Source organism: Aethina tumida, chromosome 3, assembly GCF_024364675.1.
Source record: "Aethina tumida isolate Nest 87 chromosome 3, icAetTumi1.1, whole genome shotgun sequence".
Lineage (NCBI taxonomy): Eukaryota > Metazoa > Arthropoda > Insecta > Coleoptera > Nitidulidae > Aethina > Aethina tumida.
The window spans coordinates 19,999,822-20,021,249 of NC_065437.1; the positions used below are offsets into that span (position 1 = coordinate 19,999,822).

At 25.8% G+C, this 21,428-nt stretch overlaps 8 protein-coding genes across 8 annotated transcripts; 1 reads left to right on the forward strand and 7 right to left on the reverse strand.

Annotated features, from left to right (window-relative positions):
* Positions 1 to 85: 85 nt before the first annotated feature.
* LOC126264817 (uncharacterized) lies at positions 86 to 954 on the reverse strand. Its single transcript, XM_049964200.1, has 5 exons — positions 897 to 954; positions 712 to 847; positions 521 to 654; positions 276 to 449; positions 86 to 195 (listed from the first exon to the last, which is right to left on the reverse strand). The coding sequence occupies exons 1-5, from the start codon at positions 952 to 954 to the stop codon at positions 86 to 88; spliced, it is 612 nt and encodes a 203-aa protein (XP_049820157.1).
* A 2,703-nt stretch (positions 955 to 3,657) lies between these two features.
* On the reverse strand, positions 3,658 to 4,849 carry LOC109596680 (uncharacterized). Its single transcript, XM_020012252.2, has 6 exons — positions 4,654 to 4,849; positions 4,513 to 4,596; positions 4,324 to 4,459; positions 4,137 to 4,270; positions 3,926 to 4,075; positions 3,658 to 3,870 (listed from the first exon to the last, which is right to left on the reverse strand). The coding sequence occupies exons 1-6, from the start codon at positions 4,715 to 4,717 to the stop codon at positions 3,719 to 3,721; spliced, it is 720 nt and encodes a 239-aa protein (XP_019867811.2). The 5' UTR covers positions 4,718 to 4,849; the 3' UTR covers positions 3,658 to 3,718.
* A 503-nt stretch (positions 4,850 to 5,352) lies between these two features.
* LOC126264979 (uncharacterized) lies at positions 5,353 to 6,947 on the reverse strand. The gene is made up of 6 exons (XM_049964880.1): positions 6,868 to 6,947; positions 6,238 to 6,321; positions 6,037 to 6,172; positions 5,828 to 5,961; positions 5,616 to 5,765; positions 5,353 to 5,558 (listed from the first exon to the last, which is right to left on the reverse strand). Exons 1-6 carry the CDS (start codon positions 6,920 to 6,922, stop codon positions 5,407 to 5,409), a joined length of 711 nt encoding a protein of 236 aa, XP_049820837.1. The 5' UTR covers positions 6,923 to 6,947; the 3' UTR covers positions 5,353 to 5,406.
* Positions 6,948 to 7,637: 690 nt separating this feature from the next.
* Positions 7,638 to 8,839, reverse strand: LOC109596676 (protein takeout). Its single transcript, XM_049964879.1, has 6 exons — positions 8,756 to 8,839; positions 8,616 to 8,705; positions 8,390 to 8,528; positions 8,153 to 8,286; positions 7,888 to 8,037; positions 7,638 to 7,836 (listed from the first exon to the last, which is right to left on the reverse strand). The coding sequence occupies exons 1-6, from the start codon at positions 8,817 to 8,819 to the stop codon at positions 7,676 to 7,678; spliced, it is 738 nt and encodes a 245-aa protein (XP_049820836.1). The 5' UTR covers positions 8,820 to 8,839; the 3' UTR covers positions 7,638 to 7,675.
* Positions 8,840 to 10,146: 1,307 nt separating this feature from the next.
* Positions 10,147 to 11,421, reverse strand: LOC109596648 (protein takeout). The gene is made up of 6 exons (XM_020012224.2): positions 11,290 to 11,421; positions 11,037 to 11,129; positions 10,837 to 10,975; positions 10,648 to 10,781; positions 10,434 to 10,586; positions 10,147 to 10,356 (listed from the first exon to the last, which is right to left on the reverse strand). The coding sequence occupies exons 1-6, from the start codon at positions 11,354 to 11,356 to the stop codon at positions 10,205 to 10,207; spliced, it is 738 nt and encodes a 245-aa protein (XP_019867783.1). The 5' UTR covers positions 11,357 to 11,421; the 3' UTR covers positions 10,147 to 10,204.
* Positions 11,422 to 15,893: 4,472 nt separating this feature from the next.
* LOC109596649 (uncharacterized) lies at positions 15,894 to 16,653 on the forward strand. Its single transcript, XM_020012225.2, has 4 exons — positions 15,894 to 15,992; positions 16,053 to 16,175; positions 16,233 to 16,405; positions 16,469 to 16,653. The coding sequence occupies exons 1-4, from the start codon at positions 15,920 to 15,922 to the stop codon at positions 16,559 to 16,561; spliced, it is 462 nt and encodes a 153-aa protein (XP_019867784.2). The 5' UTR covers positions 15,894 to 15,919; the 3' UTR covers positions 16,562 to 16,653.
* A 1,229-nt stretch (positions 16,654 to 17,882) lies between these two features.
* On the reverse strand, positions 17,883 to 19,066 carry LOC109596663 (protein takeout-like). Its single transcript, XM_049964878.1, has 6 exons — positions 18,996 to 19,066; positions 18,736 to 18,828; positions 18,514 to 18,652; positions 18,325 to 18,458; positions 18,107 to 18,259; positions 17,883 to 18,040 (listed from the first exon to the last, which is right to left on the reverse strand). The coding sequence occupies exons 1-6, from the start codon at positions 19,060 to 19,062 to the stop codon at positions 17,889 to 17,891; spliced, it is 738 nt and encodes a 245-aa protein (XP_049820835.1). The 5' UTR covers positions 19,063 to 19,066; the 3' UTR covers positions 17,883 to 17,888.
* Positions 19,067 to 20,027: 961 nt separating this feature from the next.
* LOC126264980 (mite group 2 allergen Pso o 2-like) lies at positions 20,028 to 20,725 on the reverse strand. Its single transcript, XM_049964881.1, has 4 exons — positions 20,623 to 20,725; positions 20,440 to 20,562; positions 20,210 to 20,382; positions 20,028 to 20,146 (listed from the first exon to the last, which is right to left on the reverse strand). The coding sequence occupies exons 1-4, from the start codon at positions 20,693 to 20,695 to the stop codon at positions 20,054 to 20,056; spliced, it is 462 nt and encodes a 153-aa protein (XP_049820838.1). The 5' UTR covers positions 20,696 to 20,725; the 3' UTR covers positions 20,028 to 20,053.
* Positions 20,726 to 21,428: the final 703 nt, after the last annotated feature.

Genomic DNA, 21,428 nt, shown 5'->3' on the forward strand with positions numbered 1-21,428 from the left:
TATTATAGTAGGTTTTGGGGAGTAAATAACACACTTCTTTCTTAAATAATTTATTGTTTAAATAATAAAACAATTTACGTGTGAATTAAGGCTTCAAGAGCTTGTCAAATGGAATTTTGCTGAAGAAACCGGTGGTTACCATATTAAATACGGCACCAATTGCCGCTTTTATTCCAATTGCTAATTCATCAAAAACTGCAATTGCTTCAGTACTTAATATTTCATTTGTGTATTTTGCTAAAATAATTAATATATTTATATTTTTAAATACGTACTTATTACATTTATGTGCTCCTTACTTAGCAGTTCATTTCCTCGAAATATTTCATTCAGCTGTATTGTCGCAGATTCAACTTTAAAATCAGTGTCAAACTTTGTTATGTTACCATACTTTTCTCTTTTCTTTTCTATTAATTCGTAGTAAAATTTCCACAAAATATTACATTTTTCTAAAATTATTATGTTATAAGCGACTAAATATCTTAGGTATTAGTATACTTTAAATTTCTTCATACATTACCTACAGTAATATTGGCCTTATCAGCTCCTTGAAGAGTAAGAAAAAGGATTCTGCCATTTAAGTCATAGTCACCGGTTAAAATAATCTTATCAACGTCCCACGATACTTCTCCAATTTTATTCGCGGTATCTATTCTAAAAAATAAGCAATCAATTAATAGTCACTGTACAACATAATAAAGGTACTCTTACTTTACAGATTTTATTTTACTATTGGCTAAACCGTCTACTGAGAGATTCCTAAGAGAGACATTCATTGCCGGTCCAAAAATTTCAACCAATGGTAGAATCAATGGGTTTAGTGGTGGAATTTTAAATTTTCTGTCACCTAAAAAAATATTTTGAAATACTTCTTACCAGAAACACTGCATATCTACCTGCTATTATTCCTTCCAAAGTCTTCTGAGCGCTGGAGACGAGACATGATTCATCCATTCTTGAGCATGGTATTAAATAGGAAGCTAAAGTAATTTAACATTTTTCATATTAATTAAAGAATTACATAAATATTAATAAAAATTGATCAAAGTGTTTTTTAAAATTATTTCTTCTTAAGTAATAATTAAAACTTACGAATTTTAACAGCAATGGTGTTAACAAAAATACAACACAAAAGCACCTGTACCAACATTCTGAACACAAGTATTAAGCAGAGCTCTATTTAGTTCACATATATAGCTTTGAAGAAATAAAAATTCTACATATGCACGCATAAGGCCTTTTTGCAGAAACTGCATCTAACCGGTCAGACAGTTAAACATTAATAGATTAGAACGGTTCTTAGAGATTCAAAAAAGTTTCAGGATTTCCTTATTACTGAAACAGTTTCAATTTACATACTCGATGTTCCATATTCAATTGTCAAATCGGAATAACTGGATCCGTAATATCTCTAGGAATACTTTTAATCACAGTTACAATTTCTTAAAAGTTTGATTAAATTATTTGGCTCATGGTGTATATTCATAATACGCCAAATTAGTATAAAAATATTCAGTGTGTGATGCCTTTGTTGACATATTCATTTATGCATAAAGGTGGACTACTCCAAATTTAATAATGAATTTATTAATTTAAGATAATATTCAGTGTCTCATCAAGGTGAATGACTCACCTACTCACAGCTGAGTATATTTAAAATACGTGTGCATAACTAATTTTATTCATAATAGATTTAATTAAGGAAACCAGAAAATGACAAGGTTATTATTGTTTAGTATATTCACATTTTAGGCATAATTTTGCTGCCAATATCATGGCTAATAATATTTACATATTTACTTAATCAAAAAATGTTAAAGGCTTATCTAAATTGAACTAAATTTTTGATTATATTTTGTTTGTTTAAAACTATGAAACTTAGCTAATTTTTAATAAAATGAGAAAAATGTAAAGGTTAAGGCTTTCGTGACCATTGTTTGATCTATATTTGTTTATAGGTCGACGTTGAATGGAATTATTTCATGACGTTTCGCTGGCACGAGTGGCATCTTCAGAAGTCCGTTCGGGTTCGTGTTTTTTGACAAATCCGAACAAATTTTCAAATAAGAGAAATCCCCAACATACATTTAAGTTTCTGATATATTTTACAAATATGTAAATAAGCTTTTAATGATTTAACTCTGGGTTTGTATCAATAAGGCCGTTCTGTTGTTGATAAAATTTTGAATAATGTTTAATTCAAATTTAATAAAATATGTTTAAAATTATAGACAGTAAACATATTTTTAACTTCATCGGACTAAGTTCAACATTAAATTATCCAATTATAAAAGAACATTAAAATTTAATTTCACCACGTTAGATAATTAATTATTATTATTTATTATTGCTATAACGTGTAAAAAAAGATTTACTACCACTTCCAAATAATATTCATAAATGTGAGATAAAAATTCTTGCTGTGATAAGTTATTTAAACAAAAATAAATATTCATTTAATAGAATTAAGACAATTTTAATATAATATAAAAAACGGAATAAACAATGGTCCTTAAATAAAATTACTTTAAAACATTCAATAAATAGTAGCAAAAATTCTTAGTGAAGAACGATAAAAGACTTATCATATGCATTCTACACAATATATTTTTCATTTTAATTATTAATAAATATAATATAAATGAAAAACTAACTAAACGGATTTTATATATTAATTTCGGAATACAACAAACCAATCGTTAAAAATATAAATTTGAAAATCAGTTTCTAAAATACAGAAGCCAACTTTTTTACCATTTTTATCATTTGTATTATAAGAAATTACGTTTACTTAAACATTTATCAGTAACTATAAATATTTATTAGAACACAGGAAAAAAGTGTGTTTAAATATTTTCAATCGATTAGCAAAGATAAAAATAGAAAAAGTCTTTACTAAATTTTGTATCATTGAGCAAGAATAAATTGTTGACACATCGTAATCAACTTAACGTTATTAGTAAATTCATAATTAACAAACAAACAAACAAGTGAACATATGAGTAAGCAAGAAATACGTATGTTTCAAGTGTTGCATACATTTAATAACTGTACGACCTAACAAAATACTTTTCAAATTTAAAGGTTCTGGCGTCATATTAAGTTCTAAGAATTTGTTCTTTCGTTAATTGTCATATTTTTTCCGCAGACAGAATTAATAACTGACTTTGATACATGTTATCTCACAACATGATATATATCTTTAAAGAGTAGCAAGTTGAACAAAGTTTCAGCCATCAGGTTTCAGGTGTAATATATTATTTAATGTAATATATTAATTTAATTACATATGATTTGTTTAAATGTATCATTGTAGTACTGATTAAATTAATTACAAATAAATAATTGACCACCAAAATTATTATCTTAATACATTAATTAATTTTACCAATTAAAAAAAAAGCGAATAAAAACAAGTAGAGTGACTCTATGTATATGTATAAGTATCACCTTGGTTAACTTTGAACTTAACCTTAATAGTGAATCAATTTGATATTTATGAAACTGTAACACCTTGAACGTGTAGGGAGTGAAACCGAAAATACAATAACGAATTGGAAATGAATCATTTTGGTAGCACAATCATAATTTTGTAATTAAAAATTTTGTACATGCAATGGAATAAGTATCCTTTTCTTGGGCTTAAAAAATAAAAAGTTCAAAATTTTCATATTATTTATTATTATTTATATATTTTTGTAAAAAATATTTAATATCTTTATGACTTAGTGATTTCATTGAATGGAATGGTTGAGAAAAAACTATTGGCAATATAATGGAACACACTGGAAAATCCAATTGCTACACCATTTCCAATATCGTTCATAACCGTTTCCCACTTGGCATTCAGAAGATTGTTCGTTTTTTCAGCTTAAATATATATATATTATATTAAAAGTTAATATATATCAAAACATATACTTACTTAATTCATCATTTCCTTTAACAAGATTATCGAACCGAAAATAAACTCGTTTAATTTTAAAGTCCATTTTATGAGTTGTTATGTTTGCATATTGTTTTCCGTCTTTTTCTATTAGATTATAAGAGAAATCCCAGATGTACTTGCCGTCAACTAAAAACAAAAATGTTAGTTCGACAAATAACTCATAATTCAATTATTGACAAAATCCTACTAGTGGTAAAGTTTGATTTGCCCTCTCCATTTAAATCGACATTTAAAATTTTTCCTTTAAGAGTATAATCACCAATTGATTCAGTTTTATCGATATTCACTTCGACTCTGCCGGTTTGTTTAGTGGGATTGATTCTGAAATTAATAACTTACTGATTTTACTATTTCAATTAATAAATTACACTTACTCTAAATGAGTAATGGACGCAGAATCATATCCATAAACCTTCGTGTCCTTTAGTTTCAGAGACAGGAATTTTCCCGATATGTCCACATAAGGAAGAAAGAAGGGACTTAGTGGGGGAATGACATATTCAGCATTTCCTGTGGTAATAAACTTTATATGACAATTCTATGGAAATTATTAGAAAACATACCACTTAAAATACTTTTGAGTGTCAAAGTTGCATCTTTTGTGGGACATTTTCCCTTAGAAATTGCACAAGGTTTGATAAAAGAGGCTGTAATAATAAAATTGTTGATTAATGTTTGTGCTTTAAAAAATTGTGAATACTTACGGACAGCAGCAAATGTAGTTGCCACAAATAGGGAACAAACCAATGTAATAAACGTGTGACCCATTTTGGTTTGTAGTCGAAACAATACTAATTTAAATATTCCTGGTGTAAGCTTTTATATTGTTTATAAAGGAAATGCACAATAGTTCGGAGAAAATAAAAATAAATAAATAATTTAACATATTATTACCCTTTTACCCTGCAAACGATTTTAGCTTCTGAGAAGAAGTAAGTATATAGAAAACAAAATCTTGATTACAATTAACATATCGTTGGAATCATCTACTAAATATAGAGTAGACAATGTAAATTTCAATTGTATATAAATGAAGTTCATCAATATTTCATTTATTTGTGTTTCTTAATCAGTTTTAATGCATTTCATTAATTTCCTAAATTATAAAATTATCTATGTAGAGTGGTGCAATTTTTAACACATTTTTTACACTATATATATAAGTAACATAGTTATTTGACTTCATCGTTAATTGATATGAATGAAAATTACGGAAATATTGATTTTGGTAAATTATATTAAATGTTTTGCAAATGAATTTCAGAAAACTGACTGACTGATTTTAATTTTAAATTTGTCTATTTTAATTAATCAGAAATTATAAAATTTTTATTATTGATAACATTTAATAAAATTTTGTGTTTAAATATGAAATGAATTATGTAAAATAAAACAAATTATCATTAACAAATAATTAAAATTTGTATTTAAATATTACAATATTAAGTATTTACACTTTATGATTTTGTTATTTCATTAAGAGGAATCTTCGAGAATAATCCAGTTGCTACTAATTTATAAACACTTCCAAGTGTTTTCGCAATTCCAACTCCCAACTCATCTATCACAGCCCTCCATTCTTGATTAAGCACGTCGTTTGTGCTATCACCTGCAAAAATAGAAAGGTTTCATATTAACAAATAACATTAAAAAGAAAGTTACTTACTTAGTGCTTTGTCTCCTTTAAACAGGTCATCAAATTTAAATAAAACTTTTTTTAAGTCATATTTGGTATCATCCTTAGTGACTTTCAAGTATTCCTTTCCGTTTTTCGTTTCATAATCATAGGAGATTATCCAAGTATAATCACCGCCCACTAATTATTAAGAATAAAATTACAGTTTTTGCCTTAAATATAATTTTTAATATGTGACTTACACGCTGTGATATTTCCCTTTCCTTGACCATCGAGAGTTAGCACTGAAATTTTGCCCTTTAAGTGATACTCCCCAATAATTTGTGCATTAGGTACATGCAGAACGACTTCTCCTGTTTTTTCCTTGGTGTTAAACCTTTTATTTATTTTTAATTTTAATTAATTTATCGAATTTAAAATATTTTTAATAAATATTAGAAAAGTAACATACTTAACAGAGGTAATTTTAGCATCGGGCAATCCATAAACATCAATGTTTTTCAGAGACAATGACAATCCAGGTCCTTGCAGCTCTACAAGGGGCAAATTAACCGGATTAAGTTTTGGTACATTATACTCCTTTTTGCCTAAAAAATAAATAATAAACAAAAATTAAAATAAAACAAATGAGGTACAAAATAAAAATACGTACCATTTAATAAATTATGCAAGGTTTTAGTAGCAGATGCCGATAGACAACTAGAATCTTCTAATGAACAAGGATCAATAAAATCAGCTGTAACGAAAATTTTATAATAATAAATAAAAAATTATCACAAAAAATGATAACACATTTGTATATTTAACACAAAAACCTTATTATAGAGGTATGGATATGCTTACGAAGTTTGGCTGCAAAAATGTTGCCAATGAGACATCCTATTAAGAGGCACTTGTACATTTTACAAAGTTGTAATCGGTTTTAAATAAATATTTTTGTAGCAGTCAAATTTATATAAAACTTGGTTCATGATTACGCTTTTAATAACCTTAAGGGAGACAACAGAATGAAAACTGGTTGTTTTATACCGGGAATCTGAAGGATGATTGTTAATAGCATGTTATTAACAATGTAGAAAATTCGGATGTGATAAACTAATGTGATGCAACCAAATAAAATATTAACTACAAAATAGTCTCTTGATTTAAGTTCTAATATTCAATTTATAAAATATAATATTTTATTTATTACTAATATTAAATAGTCTACTACTGTATATACTTTCAATTTATATTCACTACAATATGAAATTATTTTAATAATTAATTTAAAAATACATACGTGTTGAGGCCCCAGAAAATCCAAACACAAAACACAAAAGTAAAAGTTGCAGCATTTTGAATGAATAGCACTTTCAGAAATGAGCTAAAATTTATCCGATATTTATTTATATGCAACATATTTAAAATTGGCTATACGTCACGTTAATATGTTTCTGTTTATTAAAAATGATGTAGAAAAAAGACTTTGAAACAAATTATTTTACAAGGTTTTAATTAAAACGTCTTCAAGGATCAAATCGTGTATTTAATATCTAGATCTGACAATTAAATTGCGGATCATTTATTTCTAACGTGTTTTTTTATTTCATTTACTTAACTTATAAACTACTTATACCTAATTAATTCACTAAAAAATTCTAAATATGATATTTATACATATATTTATGTGTTTATGTTTCTATAAAAATAATAAATTTTAATTTATTTGCAAGTGGTGGTAATTAAATTATATAATAATATAATGAGTAACTTCATTTTTAAGGATTATCTAGAATATGCTGTTAAATTTTTCTAAAAACTACATATTCCAATTGCAATTGTTTGTTGCATATTTTTTTATATAACATCCTTGATTTTGCATCACCTCTCTATTTGTTTATTCGAATAACCTTCAAGAGGACTACAATATAAAACTTTGATTAAAGCTATAAATAAGACTATAAACTAGTATTAATTTGTACTTTTTATACTTAATGTTAAAAAAAACTATAAACAAATAAGTTGTAATGGTTTTATTATTAAAATATATACATGTATATTAAAGTTAACTTATAAATAATTTATTATTGTTATGTTTATACAAAATATCACATACTATAATTTTTAAAAAAATCCTTGAAAGGTATTTGGGTGAAAAGCTTATTGGATATATCGGCAAATATGACTTCTGCAGTATTAAGTATAGACTGCTTCATATCTCCGGAAACTTGTTGCCAATTTTCATTCAAAAAATTGTTTAATTGATCACCTAAAATTAACGAATAAGGAAATCTGATCCATACTTATAAATTTTACATACCTAGCATCTTATCTCCATTAAAAAGGTTCTGAAAATTATAAATGGCTCTCTCTATATTATAATCCAATTTAGAATTCAAACTATCAATATAATCTTGTCCTCCTCTATTAATGATGTTCCAGGAATAGTTGTCTATAAATTTGGCTCCCACTAAAAAAAAAAACAAATTGATCGTTTAATCTGATAATTCACACAAGTGTATTGTTTACGGAAAATTACAACAAAAATTTAGAAGTGCATGTATAAATGAAACTTTATTACAAACCTAGAGTGATATTCAAAGGACCTTTGCCTTCAACTGGCAAAACTGATATACTGCCTTTAATTTCGTAATTCCCCAATATTACTAATTTATCTGCATTTACTAAACCCACTCCTTTTTTGTTTTTGAAATCCGTCCTATAAAACAATATTGCAATGTAAATGGTAACCATCAAAAGTATTAATGAGTTCTTATCGAATAATAGAAAAACACACACTTAAATTTTTAAGTAGAACTTACTTTGACATGATCATTTTTAAATTTTCTAATCCATAAATTTCCATATTTTTTATTTTTAAAGTAAATCCTGATCCGGGTGACAGTTCTACGAATGGAATCTTCAATGGCATCAAACTGGGTATTTTAAATTTTTTGTCACCTAATGTAAATTATTAAGATTATATCATTCTTCATTATCATCTATTATACATCCAACATTAAATTACACATATGGAAAATTGCTTACCTTTGGCAAATTGTGGTATTACCCGGTTTGCGGTAGTTAAAGCACATTCATTAAATTTCTCGTTAACCTCACAAGGAATAATATACTCAGCTAAAACAATTATTTAAAACATTTATTTTTTTAATAATATATTGACTTACGTAATTTTAAAGCTTCCAATGTTACAATAATTCCAAACAAGTATGCCAGAGATGTCAACATCATGATGGTGAAAAATATTTTAAGTTACTTCTGCAAAATTGTCTGATGAATTTACCTAAGATTCATTCGTTTATATCTTGGGTACAAATTCTTAATATGAATTTTATTACTGCTCATTAGCAAATTACGAAAAACTCCTAATTCTAGAAGAACTCGGTAATACCAGGTAGTAACCATTACTAAATCATTAGGAATCATGGAAAAATCTGTAGATTTGTCCATTTAATTATCCAACATTTAAATACACTAAATGACTCCTAAAAGAGAATCATGTTTAAATATGTAAATTATAATTTAAACTAAAAATGTAAATTTGAAATATTCACATTTAAAAACTTTTCTTGTAGTCGAACTCCTAAAGTACATTAACATAGAGAAATAGAGCTTAAAATTTACATTCACATTGCTTTCGTCTAATAATTCATATGACCTTATATTTAAAAAAATTTGAAAATCATACTAAATTTAATATCTCTTTGTTTTAAATACTTATTATAAAATGTCATTGTTATTTAAATTAAGAAATCTCAAATAAGAGGTATTTTTATTCAATAAATATTTTACTTAAATTAAAATTTTAAAGATGTAATTCATGCCATCTTAGCGTAAAGGTAGTATTCCATTCCAAATCGGACTTGAATCCAACTTGTTTGGATTTCGCTGAATTTCTTTATTAAACCGTTATAATTAGGAATATTTAAACACAACCTTTATTTATTCAAACTATTATAACTTCATCAAAAATTGGACAAAAAAACAAGTTTTTCAAGTTTTACTTTTTTAATGAACTATTTATGATCTATAAGATTTTTGACTATTGACGTTCAATAAAACATGAACTTATATGAAGCATGTACGGTTCTGACTACAAAAATAAAAAACAAAGTACACAGTACCTAGTACAAAGCACTTGTACGTAAGTGCCACCTACCGTTATTTAAGAAAATGAACAGATTGGTATTTGAGAAAACATTTACTCATTTTAATGAATGTGAAAGTTGACTAACAGAAGGCATACCATTACTACTTGGTTTTCTCTGTCAATGAGATTCTCATTAATTAATGAGTTTGTTCAGTCAATGTTTGTTTGTACTACCCACCACTATCACTTAATACTTTAATTTTCATAATAACTAATTTTAATATAATAATATTTAGTATTAATCATAATAAACTTGTTATTCTTGTTGTACATTGTTTGTTATTTAAACTATTTTATTACTGATTTTGTAAATGAAAACATAATAGAATATCCAAATTAATATATACCAACAATTGTTGCTAATATTTCATTTGTAAAACAAATTAAAATTTCATAATAAAAACACAATTTGGTACAAAATTATATTTTATCTATTTTTATAATCACTCATTACAAAAATGCATAATTATGGCAAAAAGATGTCTTCAAAAGGAACCTTCGTTAAGAAACCATCCAAAATGGACGTGACAATGCGACTAATAACTTCTTGAACTGATGGTGCCAAATCTTTTGCAATTTGTTGTTCATTCTCGTTTAAAAATTTATTCATGTGGTCACCTTAAATGGAAAAGTTTAGATAAAATTAAAGTAACTTAATAAGACAAAAAATAGTTTAAATATTTTAAATATCTTACCTAATTGTTTGTCACCATTAAACAGATTTTCAAGATTGAAATGTGCCTTGCCAATTTGGTAAGTTATGGAAGGTGTAATATTCGAGACATACTCTTTTCCATCATCTTTTTTCACTAAATCGTATTTCATTTCATAGACAAAAGAGGAATCGGCTACAAGCATACATATATCATTATCGAATATATGTTCATATGCATTTGGCAATGTACTTACAAAATGTCAAATTGGCTGGTCCATTTCCTTTAATTGGCAAAACAAGAATTTGTCCGTCAATGTTATAATCTCCAAAAATGTTTATGTAGTTGGTAAAAACTGAAACTTTAACTTTCTTGTTTGGTAGGTCTAATCTAAAATTAAGTTAAGTAAGTTTAAGAGAGTAAAAATTTTAATGATACCACTTACTGAATGTCTTTGAGTTTAATATTCTCTAAACCTGTTAATATAACATTCTTTAAATTTATTTGTAATTTGTCACTTGCTTCCAAGTTAATTTCTGGTAAATGAAGGGGATCCAGAACTGGTGTATTGTATCGCTTATCACCTAATAAATTATAGTATCATATTAAGTTGGTTATCGAATAAATTTAATAATTTAAAATTACCTTTAAGTATTGTGGGTATAGCAGCAATTGCACTATTTTTGGCACATTCGTTTAACTTTGGATCAGATTTACTACAAGGTTTTATATAGTCAGCTAAAATTAAAATATTGTTAATATTTAAAAAAAAAAGTTAAAAAGTACATATATTATTCATATTTTATGCGGAAAACGATTTAGCCTACTTACATACAAATGGGTTTGCCTATTTAAATTATAACACACATTTTCTTAAATTTAGAAATATAATACTTACCCAGCTGTAAGCTGACGACGAAAGGGGCAAAACACAATAAAGCACAAACAAGTTGTAATAAAGACATAGTGTACTGATAGAAGTTCGTAAGGAACTACAGGACAACTGATGTGATATGAGTTTATATTTCTTTTTATAAGGCATTATTAGTCACTATTTTTGTGGCCTTGCCCTCTACAACTTTGGATAATGTCTTTTTTTATAAAACATGTTAATTCTAGAAGTTGTCCGTTAAGACGAAATTTTTAGGAACTATTAAAATTTACTACGTATATTCCTTAATAAATATTAAATTAATTAAGATGTTTATACTTAAATCATAAATTAGATTATATAACGATGAAGAGGAATTTAATTAAAAAAAATTGTTTAAATATTAAAATTTCTTAAATAATTTGGAAAAAGAATCAACGGTATTTTAAATATTTATTAACATACTTAACATATAGTTTTTGCATTATTTTATCTTCCACAATATCTTGATACTGGTTATCCAATAAATCTATTTCTCTAAAAAATATTTTGACACTTTTTAAATTACCAAATCAAAAACATTATAATTTTTTATAATATTTTATTTTTAAATTAACTATTTCTCAATTAATACGTTAATTGAGACAACACATATTGATTTTCCAGCAAGTTTTCGAATTGTCGAAACAGGTTATACTTTAGGTGTAGAAAAATTCAGGAAGTTTAGGCGGCAAAGTCATTGAAAAATGATATTGAACTTCTTCACCTTCCGAAAAGGGACAGGCGGTATTTTGCAAATTTTTACATCCATCGTGGTCAATAAATGGATAATTCATACCCAACAAATCTACATATACTTGCTGATAAGGACTTTCCATGTAGATAGCTGTAATAAAATAGTTTTTACATTATTTGAACTCAAACATTAAAAGAGATCACTTACGAGTTGTAAAGTTCAATTACATGTCAAATGAACCTGATATCTATTGGTTACGGCGAAGTAGTACATGGTTCTTTTCCAACGTTTCACTCAATTTCTGAAGAGGACAAAAGTCCTTTATTGCCTAGGAAAAAAGTACATATATTATTCATATTTTATGTGGAAAACGATTCAGCCTACTTACATTGGGTCATTGGAGTATTCCCTAGGACATTGGCAAATACAAGGGGAACTACAATAAATCATGGTTTTAGTATTTTATTGGTACTGTAGAAACAGTAAAATTACTACACAAAAAAATTGGTTTATTTATATACACTTCTTACTCACACTTGTTAACATACGCCATACCAATGCAAATATCAATGAATTACATTTATCCTTTCGTAAACACCTGCAAATGAACCACCATTTAAGTGTAGTAAGCTTGAATTATAATTATGATGATATGATACGATGTAATGAAAATATTCCCATCATAAAATGAATTAATTCTTTGTTTTTTTAGTTATAATAAAATCATTTTTTCAATAACATTATGAATATTTAACAAACATGACACAGCCTATAACAAGTACACACCTTTTTACTTAATTTTTATGTATTTTTTATTAAATAGCAATTAAAATAATTTTTTTTATTTATTCTAGGTAGCCACCCGAACGGTACTATATGTTATATACAATAACATATTCAAATTGTCTTTTAATTATCTTAACGATTCTCTAGAAAAAATAAGTTTGTCTTATTTTCCTAGCAAAGTAACATATGAACTTAAATTTATTTTTAATGAAAAATGAAAATAAAAATTATATATAAAAAATAAACATAATTATTAATAAATTTTCATAATTATTATATTTATAGTTTTTATTATTCTCAAAATTTTTTTAGCTCAACATTGTTATTAAATTAATTAAGTGTAAGGTACTTATGTTATGCATATGTATATAAATAAAATTATTATTTAGTAAAAAGTAGTCAAAAAACTTTTACATGTTGGGTGGTTTTAATATCAAATGATCATAGATTGACAAATTAGATGTAAATTTCTTAATTTTAAATTTTTATGTGAAATGGTAATAAATGCTTAAAAAATATTTCTCAAATACTTCAATCTCATCTTGTTCTGTAAAATAAAATAATTCTGATTCTGTAAAATAATGTACGTATGTCTAATTTTTATAAATAATGTAATAAAATGATTTAAATTTGTTGAGATTAATGAAAATTACTTAAAAACTGAATATATAAAAAGTAATTATAGTTATAACTAAATTTACATAATATATTATGTTTAGTGTTTTTAATATTCTCAAACATAACTTTATTATTAAATTAATTAATTGTAATATGTTTTTGTTATGTATTATTGTTTTCATAAATATTTTTTGGTTATAAATTTACTTTATTAAATAATATAATATACGGATTAATTATTAAATTAATAAAAAATAGTTACAAATATTTTTAAATTTAAGTTTTATAGTCTTAATATAAAATCATCATAGTTATTTATTTGTACTGCACTTGAGTGGTAGTTAATTTGCAGGTGTGGTAGTGTCAAAATTTGTGTCATTGATATTTTATTTGATACGATAACATAATAACAGGTGTTTTGGGGAAAATGTATATAAATGAGCCAAATTCGTATTTTTATATAGTTATTTCACAGTGTCTATAGTATTAATAAAGGCCTACCATGATGTACTATTTGGCTATAGTACTTCCTCTTGTATTTGCCCAAGTCCTAGCTGATACACCAGTGACCCAATATAAGTATGCTAATTGGTTTTTCCCGTAAAATATGAATAATATATATACTTTTTTGTTAGGCGACAAAGGAGTTTTGCCCACTTCATTAATTGTATCAAACGTTGGAAAAGAACCATGTACTATATCACCATGCCCAATAGATCCATCAGGTTCAATTGAAATGTATTTGACCTTTACAACTCGTAAGTGATTTCTTTTAATGTTTGAATCCAACTGATGTAAAAACTATTTTATTACAGCTATCTACATGGAAAGTCCTTATCAGCAAGTATATGTAGATTTGTTGGGTATGAATTATCCATTTATTGACCACGATGGATGTAAAAATTTGCAAAATACCGCTTGTCCCCTTTCGGAAGGTGAAGAAGTTCAATATCATTTTTCAATGACTTTGCCGCCTAAACTTCCTGAAGTGAGTATTTAAAAAAATTATTAAGTTATATTCTGAACTACTGTTATATTTACTATTGTTGCAGGTAACGGTTGGCTTGAAAGTATACTTACAGCCAGATGAAAGTACTGCAGAAGCAGCGGTGTACTTTGGCGTCTCAGTTAAAATCGTATCTTAAGTTAAATAACAATTAAAATATACATTTTTAATATTAATAATATTACTAAACATATTTAAGCACATAACATTGTTATTATGATAATTAATTATAAGTTATTAATGATAATTAATTATAAGTTATGTATGTTTATGTTATCATAATTTAACAACAATTTTTCAATTATAACTTCTTTTATTTTTTATTAATAATATTGTACGTATTTTATTACTTTTAAATAGTTGTCATAAAGAGAGAAGAAGCGTTGTGTTTAGGTGTTGCACTTATAATCGGGTCTTAGACTAAATAACAATTAAAATACACATTTAAAATTTTATTTTCTTGAGTAATTGAAAAATACATTAAAAAATAATAATGTAATTTTTTTAAAACCTGCAATTCTGAAAAACAATTTGTTTTACTAAGTAGGAAACTTCCTGAAAATCCATATGTATTATCTAATTTAACGTATTTCTATAAGATAACCAAAAAATAAATAACACCAAAGAAATTTCAAAATAATTGATTTAAAAAATTTTCCATTAAAACATTAAAGGTATTCATCTTTTTTCTGTCTGAAATAATCTTTTTACAGCACATATACAATATTTCCCACCGAGAACTGTCATTGGCTTATGTTTTTAAAAGGATAATCGAGAAATAAAATTTCAACTCACCTCCTGGCGGCACCACAAGTACAAAATTTTTATTGGTACTGTTGTTATAACTTATTCAAAAGTTCTTTTAATTAAATTGTGTAAGTATCTCTTATTTTCATAAATAATGTAACAAAATAAAATTTGTTAAGTTTATTGAGAATTACTTAAAAATTGAATATATAAAAATAATTATAATTATAAATAAATTTACATAATATATTATGGTTAGTGTTTTTAATATTCTTAAACATACTTAAACATATAACATTTTTATTAAATTAATTAAGTATAAGATATTTATGTTATTTATTATAATTTACATAAATATTTTTTGGATTATAAATTCTATTACTTTATTAAATATAATATACGTATTAATTATTATCTAATAAAAAATGGCCACAAATACTTTTAAATGTTTGATAGACTTAATATAAAATCATCATAGAATGAATTTTGATATTATCAATATAACTTACAGAGAATAAGTTAACTAAAATTTGTATATTCACCCTCAACTTATAAAAATTTTAGAAAATAGAATTATGCGAAGTTATTTATTATTACTATACTTAAGTAGTAGTTAATTTGCAGGTGTCAAAAATTGTGTCATTGTATTTTATTTGATACGATATCATACGTAACAGGTGTTCTGGGGAAAATGTATATAAATGAGCCAAATTCGTATTTTTGTATAGTCATTTCAGTGTCTATAGTACTAATAAGAACTCACCATGATGTACTATTTGGCTATTGTACTTCCTCTTGTATTTGCCCAAGTCCTTGCGGATACACCAGTGACTCAATGTAAGTATGCTAATTGGTTTTTCCCGTAAAATATGAATAATATATATACTTTTTTGTTAGGCGACAAAGGAGTTTTGCCCACTTCAGTAATTGTATCAAACGTTGGAAAAGAACCATGTACTACGTCACCATGCCCAATAGATCCATCAGGTTCAATTGAAATGTATTTGAACTTTACAACTCGTAAGTGGTCTCTTTTAATGTTTGAGCTCAAATAATGTAAACAACATTTTATTACAGCTATCTACATGGAAAGTCCTTATCAGCAAGTATATGTAGATTTGTTGGGTATGAATTATCCATTTATTGACCACGATGGATGCAAAAATTTGCAAAACACCGTGTGTCCTCTTCCGGAAGGAGAAGATGTTCAGTATCATTTTTCAATGTCTTTGCCGTCTAAACTTCCTGAAGTGAGTATTTAAAAATTCATTAAGTTATATTCTGAATTATTGATATATTTAATAATGTTTTAGGTAACAGTTGGCTTGAGAGTATACTTACAGCCAGATGAAAGTACTACAGAAGCAGCGGTGTGTTTTGGTGTCTCAGTTAAAATCGTATCTTAAATTAAATAACAATTAAACGAAAATTTACATTTAATGTTTTTATTAATACATAAGTTTTTAATTGCTCATTAAAAATATAGTTTTAAAAAATATTTTTGTTTTATTTTTCTACAACTGTAATTCTAAAATATTTTATTTTGGTAGTTAGTAATCTTGCTGGAACATGCTTGTAACATGTATTGTCTCATTTAAGAAATTTCATAAATAATTATATCTTGCCTGAAATATCTTTTAACATATTTTATTAAGAAAAACTTAAATTGTTTGAATTATAAATTATATTGTATATTTTTAAATAAATAGTTTTCGTATCAATTATTTGATCAAAAATAGTCTTAAATACATATGAAAAAAATTATGATGTATGAAAGTAGATAGATATAAATTTACTATAATTTGTTTTTAATATTTTTATTTTTGCTTGTGGATCCAACGACCTTAATTTATATTCAAATATCAAATTGTAGTAAATTAACAAAAAAAGAAAAATAAAATATTTTTCAAATAATTCACATTTTGTTATTATTGTAATTATATGAAATAAAAATAAATTATAAAATATCCTACCTTCATTCATAAAAAAGTAAAAGTGGAAACAAAATTTATGTTTAATTCATTACAAAATCATGTAATATTGATTGAAAAAAACTTTAAAAAGGTAATAAGGATCAAATACATTTCAATTGAGCTTAATAAATCTATTGGACTAGCGTTGTAGCGCATAGATCTTAGCCCAGACTTGATATAAACGAAAAACGGTAAAATGTCTGGTTATCATCTGGCAATAAAGTTGTGTTTGTGATTTTTATATTTTATGAGCTACAGGAGATTTACGTTCGTAAAGTACAGCACTGTCCTTTTCGTTTGAGCAAGCCAAGAGCCTGGACTCAAAGGCAACGTGACATATGGTGAATATTTTATTGATACTGTAATACTAGGAAAATTTTGATTTATTGACATGCATTATCTCGTCTACACCTGTTTCTTGATATAAACCATATCGAACTAAATATCAATGAATTACCGATACATTTTCGCAGACAAGTTAACTATGACTCAATCTGAGTAGTGTAGTAAGATTAAAACAGAAATTGATTAGATGTGTTATTAATTATATATCCCATTTATTAATAACTAACTACTATTTCGAAGTTTCTAGAGGATATGTTAAGTAACAGTGCATTGATATTATTGAAATATCTATACCTAAAAAAGAAGAAAAATGCTTTGAATTTGAAGTTTTTTTGGCATCATTTTATTTAAAATATATTCAAAAATTTACTACAAATTTTATTTTATGTATTCTACACCACTCTAACATGTATATTTATGGTAAAAATATGTTTTCAACAGGAACCATTGTTAAGAAACCATCTAAAATTGATGTGACGATGCGACTAATTACTTCCTGTACTGATGGTGCCAAATCCTTCGCAATTTCTTTTTCGTTCTCGTTTAAAAATTTGTTCATTTGGTCTCCTTAAAAGATAAAATTTGAATTAAATTGGGGAAATAAACGAGCACAATAAAGTGTAAATGACTTACCTAATTCTTTATCACCATTAAACAGATTTTCAAGATTGAAATGTGCCTTGCCAATTTTGTAGGTAATGGAAGGAGTAATATTCGAGACATAATCTTTTCCATCATCTTTTTTCACTAAATCATATTTCATTTCATAAACGAAAGTGGAATCGACTGTAAACATGCATTATTATATTATTTCCCAATATACTCTCGTATCTCATTTACTAAGTACTTACAAAATGTCAAATTGGCGGGTCCATTTCCTTTAATTGGCAAAATAAGAACTTTTCCGTCGATGTCATAGTCTCCAAAAATATTTATATAATTCGTAAAAACTGTGACTTTAACACGCTTGTCTTGTAGTGCAAATCTAAAATTAAATCAATATTTTAAAAGGAGTAAAACATTTAAAGAATAATATTTACTCGACGTCTTTGATGACAATATTTTCTAAACCTGATAATACAACATTTTTTAAATTTATATGTAAATTTTGGCTTGCATCAAAATTAATTTCAGGTAAATGGAGAGGATCCAAAACTGGAGTATTGTATCTTTTATCACCTGAAACATCAAATAAAAAAGATTTTAATATCAAACCTATAAATTGATTAAATTAATAAAGTTTATACATTAAATTTAATTACCTTTGATTATTGTTGGTAAAGCGGCAATTGCACTAGATTTGGCACATTCATTTAATTTTGGATCAGATTGACTGCAACGTTTCACATAATCAGCTAAAACAAAAATTATTGTTAAAATTTAGAATAGTAAGTAATAATGTTTTGTTATTTCGCAAAGTTAATCATAAATTTTGTAAATCTGATTTATTTTGAGGTAAAATAAGATAATTACTTTGTTAATATTTTTTTAGTTATTTTGTGTGAATAATGGAAATACTCACGCAGCTCTAAACCAAATGTAGGGACTAAGCAGAATAAAGCACAAACGAATAAAATATTTGCACACATACTGTATTTCGTAAGGAACCAAGTATAACTGATGTGTGGATGAGCCTAGGTTTCTTTTTTATACTTAATCCTTACTCACTATTCTTGTGTCCTTGCCCTCTACAACATTGGATAATGTGTTTTTATATATGATGACATGGTAATTGTAAAACAACTAATTGTAAGACTAAATTTTTAAGAACTGTTAAAAATTACAATGCATATTTTAACTAGTTTATATATTTTACTTAAAAATAAGTCATATGCATAATGATCAAGATAAAGCACCAGTTTTTAAGTAAATATACCTGTGCAATTTATTTCCGCATATTACATCATTCATAATTACTAATTAAACGTATTTTCATAAAATAAATAATATTGTTATACGATATTGTAATTTTGAGATAATTTCTAAATATTTTTCTTGCTTTATTAATGATAATAATTAGGATTTTTTATTTAATATAGAAAAAATGTAATAATAAAAATGTTCATTACTGTATAAATATTAATTATTAATTCCGCACGAGAGGGACCTCAAGAGGTCAACAAAGCATAGGTCTCGTAATTGGCAATTGTGCTGTAGTATTACATGCACAAGAAACGAATGTTTTGAAAATAAACTTTGAACTTTAAAATTATGTAGTATTTTTATCATTTTATAGTTTGTTGAAATGCAGTTTTGTCTTGTGGATGTTAAGCCAAGACAGCAACATTAGTTTGTTTCAGCTATTTTAATGAGATTTTCAAAATATGATATATAGAGTTATATTGCTGGAATTCTGATTTATGGGATGTGTTTAAATTCCTCGAGAAAAACTTATTAATTGTAAAGTTGTTCAATTTATTGGTGTCGTTAAATACGAATAAATAACGTAGTATTTTAGAAATTATAATTATAAAAAATAAAACAATATAAATATTATATTTTTGTATAAATATATTTCACAATTATTAAAAAATAGAACTATAGTTGTCTACCTTAGGTACATTTTAATTGTTATTTAACTTAAGATACGATTTTAACTGAGACTCCAAAGCACACCGCTGCTTCTGTAGTATTTTCATCTGGCTGTAAGTATACTTTCAAGCCAACTGTTACCTGCAACAATAGTAAATATATCAGTAGTTCAGAATATAACTTAATAATTTTTTAAATACTCACTTCAGGAAGTTTAGCTGGCAAAGACATTGAAAAATGATATTGAACATCTTCTCCTTCCGGAAGAGGGCACACGGTGTTTTGCAAATTTTTGCATCCATCGTGGTCAATAAATGGATAATTCATACCCAACAAATCTACATATACTTGCTGATAAGGACTTTCCATGTAGATAGCTGAAATAAAATAGTTTATACATCAATTGGATTCAAACATTAAATGAGACTACTTACGAGTTGTAAAGTTCAAATACATTTCAATTGAACCTGATGGATCTATTGGGCATGGTGATGTAGTGCATGGTTCTTTTCCAACGTTTGATACAATTATTGAAGTGGGCAAAACTCCTTTATCGCCTAACAAAAAAGTACATATATTATTCATATTTTAAGCGAAAAGCAAATTAGCATACTTACATTGGGTCACTGGTGTATCGCCCAGAACTTGGGCAAATACAAGAGGAAGTACAATAGCCAAATAATACATCATGGTGAGTATTTTATTAGTACAGTAGAAACTATGAAATGACTATACAAAAACAAAAATGTGGCTTATTTATATACATTTTCCCATAAACACCTGTAACTCATATCAAACCAAATAATTATGAATTACTCAAAAACCCAAACACCTGCATACTATCTACCAGTCAAGTGTAGTAAGATTAAAATATGATCGAATTTGATGAATATTTTTCTCTTCGGATAATAAATTTTGTTAATATATTCACTTAAATCTTCAACTAGATTATGAAACCACTGAATAAAACGTTTTCAGTATAAATTTAAAGGGTGAATATGTAACAATTAAGTAAAAATTTATATTAATTTTATCTATATGTAACAAATTAACATAATAAATAGTAATATATTTTAAATGAAATATACCTCGTCATTTAAATAAGTTGTGAAGATGATTGATTGAGTTATGATTGTTTATGACTATTTGTATTTTTAGAAGTTGACAACTAAGACGAAATTTTTAAGAAGTGTTAAAATATTAAGTATATTTTAACTGGCCTATAAATTAATAAAGTGACAAATTAAATTTAAATATTAAAAATAATATCTAATAGACATAGATAAGCATATTAGAACTGTTATTTTATAGGATTATTGGTAAAAATATGTTTATTCTATTTTTTGCAAAAGACATGTATATTGTCATATATTCTCTGGATAATAATGATAATTATTAAAATAATATTTGATCTAAAAATTTT

Excerpts from the sequence above, each read along its gene's own strand:
- LOC109596663 (XM_049964878.1), bottom strand. The coding sequence starts at position 19,062 with ATGTGTGCAAATATTTTATTCGTTTGTGCTTTATTCTGCTTAGTCCCT. Across the intron at positions 18,829-18,995 it reads TACATTTGGTTTAGAGCTGC|CTGATTATGTGAAACGTTGC; the intron begins GTGAGTATTTCC and ends TTTTTGTTTTAG. Across the intron at positions 18,041-18,106 it reads TAATGGTGATAAAGAATTAG|GAGACCAAATGAACAAATTT; the intron begins GTAAGTCATTTA and ends TTATCTTTTAAG.
- LOC126264979 (XM_049964880.1), bottom strand. The coding sequence starts at position 6,922 with ATGCTGCAACTTTTACTTTTGTGTTTTGTGTTTGGATTTTCTGGGGCC. Across the intron at positions 6,173-6,237 it reads CTTGCATAATTTATTAAATG|GCAAAAAGGAGTATAATGTA; the intron begins GTACGTATTTTT and ends TTTATTTTTTAG. Across the intron at positions 5,559-5,615 it reads TAAAGGAGACAAAGCACTAA|GTGATAGCACAAACGACGTG; the intron begins GTAAGTAACTTT and ends CTATTTTTGCAG.
- LOC126264817 (XM_049964200.1), bottom strand. The coding sequence starts at position 954 with ATGGATGAATCATGTCTCGTCTCCAGCGCTCAGAAGACTTTGGAAGGA. Across the intron at positions 848-896 it reads TTTGGAAGGAATAATAGCAG|GTGACAGAAAATTTAAAATT; the intron begins GTAGATATGCAG and ends ATATTTTTTTAG. Across the intron at positions 655-711 it reads AGTAAAATAAAATCTGTAAA|AATAGATACCGCGAATAAAA; the intron begins GTAAGAGTACCT and ends CTTATTTTTTAG.
- LOC109596648 (XM_020012224.2), bottom strand. The coding sequence starts at position 11,356 with ATGTCTTTATTACAACTTGTTTGTGCTTTATTGTGTTTTGCCCCTTTC. Across the intron at positions 11,130-11,289 it reads CGTCGTCAGCTTACAGCTGG|CTGACTATATAAAACCTTGT; the intron begins GTAAGTATTATA and ends TTTTAATTTTAG. Across the intron at positions 10,587-10,647 it reads ACCAGCCAATTTGACATTTT|CCGATTCCTCTTTTGTCTAT; the intron begins GTAAGTACATTG and ends GTATGCTTGTAG.
- LOC126264980 (XM_049964881.1), bottom strand. The coding sequence starts at position 20,695 with ATGATGTATTATTTGGCTATTGTACTTCCTCTTGTATTTGCCCAAGTT. Across the intron at positions 20,563-20,622 it reads CGATACACCAGTGACCCAAT|GCGATAAAGGAGTTTTGCCC; the intron begins GTAAGTATGCTA and ends CTTTTTTGTTAG. Across the intron at positions 20,147-20,209 it reads TGCCAGCTAAACTTCCTGAA|GTAACAGTTGGCTTGAAAGT; the intron begins GTGAGTATTTAA and ends CTATTGTTGCAG.
- LOC109596680 (XM_020012252.2), bottom strand. The coding sequence starts at position 4,717 with ATGGGTCACACGTTTATTACATTGGTTTGTTCCCTATTTGTGGCAACT. Across the intron at positions 4,460-4,512 it reads ACTCAAAAGTATTTTAAGTG|GAAATGCTGAATATGTCATT; the intron begins GTATGTTTTCTA and ends TTATTACCACAG. Across the intron at positions 3,871-3,925 it reads TAAAGGAAATGATGAATTAA|CTGAAAAAACGAACAATCTT; the intron begins GTAAGTATATGT and ends TATATATTTAAG.
- LOC109596649 (XM_020012225.2), top strand. The coding sequence starts at position 15,920 with ATGATGTACTATTTGGCTATTGTACTTCCTCTTGTATTTGCCCAAGTC. Across the intron at positions 15,993-16,052 it reads GGATACACCAGTGACTCAAT|GCGACAAAGGAGTTTTGCCC; the intron begins GTAAGTATGCTA and ends CTTTTTTGTTAG. Across the intron at positions 16,406-16,468 it reads TGCCGTCTAAACTTCCTGAA|GTAACAGTTGGCTTGAGAGT; the intron begins GTGAGTATTTAA and ends ATAATGTTTTAG.
- LOC109596676 (XM_049964879.1), bottom strand. The coding sequence starts at position 8,819 with ATGATGTTGACATCTCTGGCATACTTGTTTGGAATTATTGTAACATTG. Across the intron at positions 8,287-8,389 it reads TTAAAAATGATCATGTCAAA|GACGGATTTCAAAAACAAAA; the intron begins GTAAGTTCTACT and ends ATTGTTTTATAG. Across the intron at positions 8,038-8,152 it reads TCCTTTGAATATCACTCTAG|TGGGAGCCAAATTTATAGAC; the intron begins GTTTGTAATAAA and ends TTTTTTTTTTAG.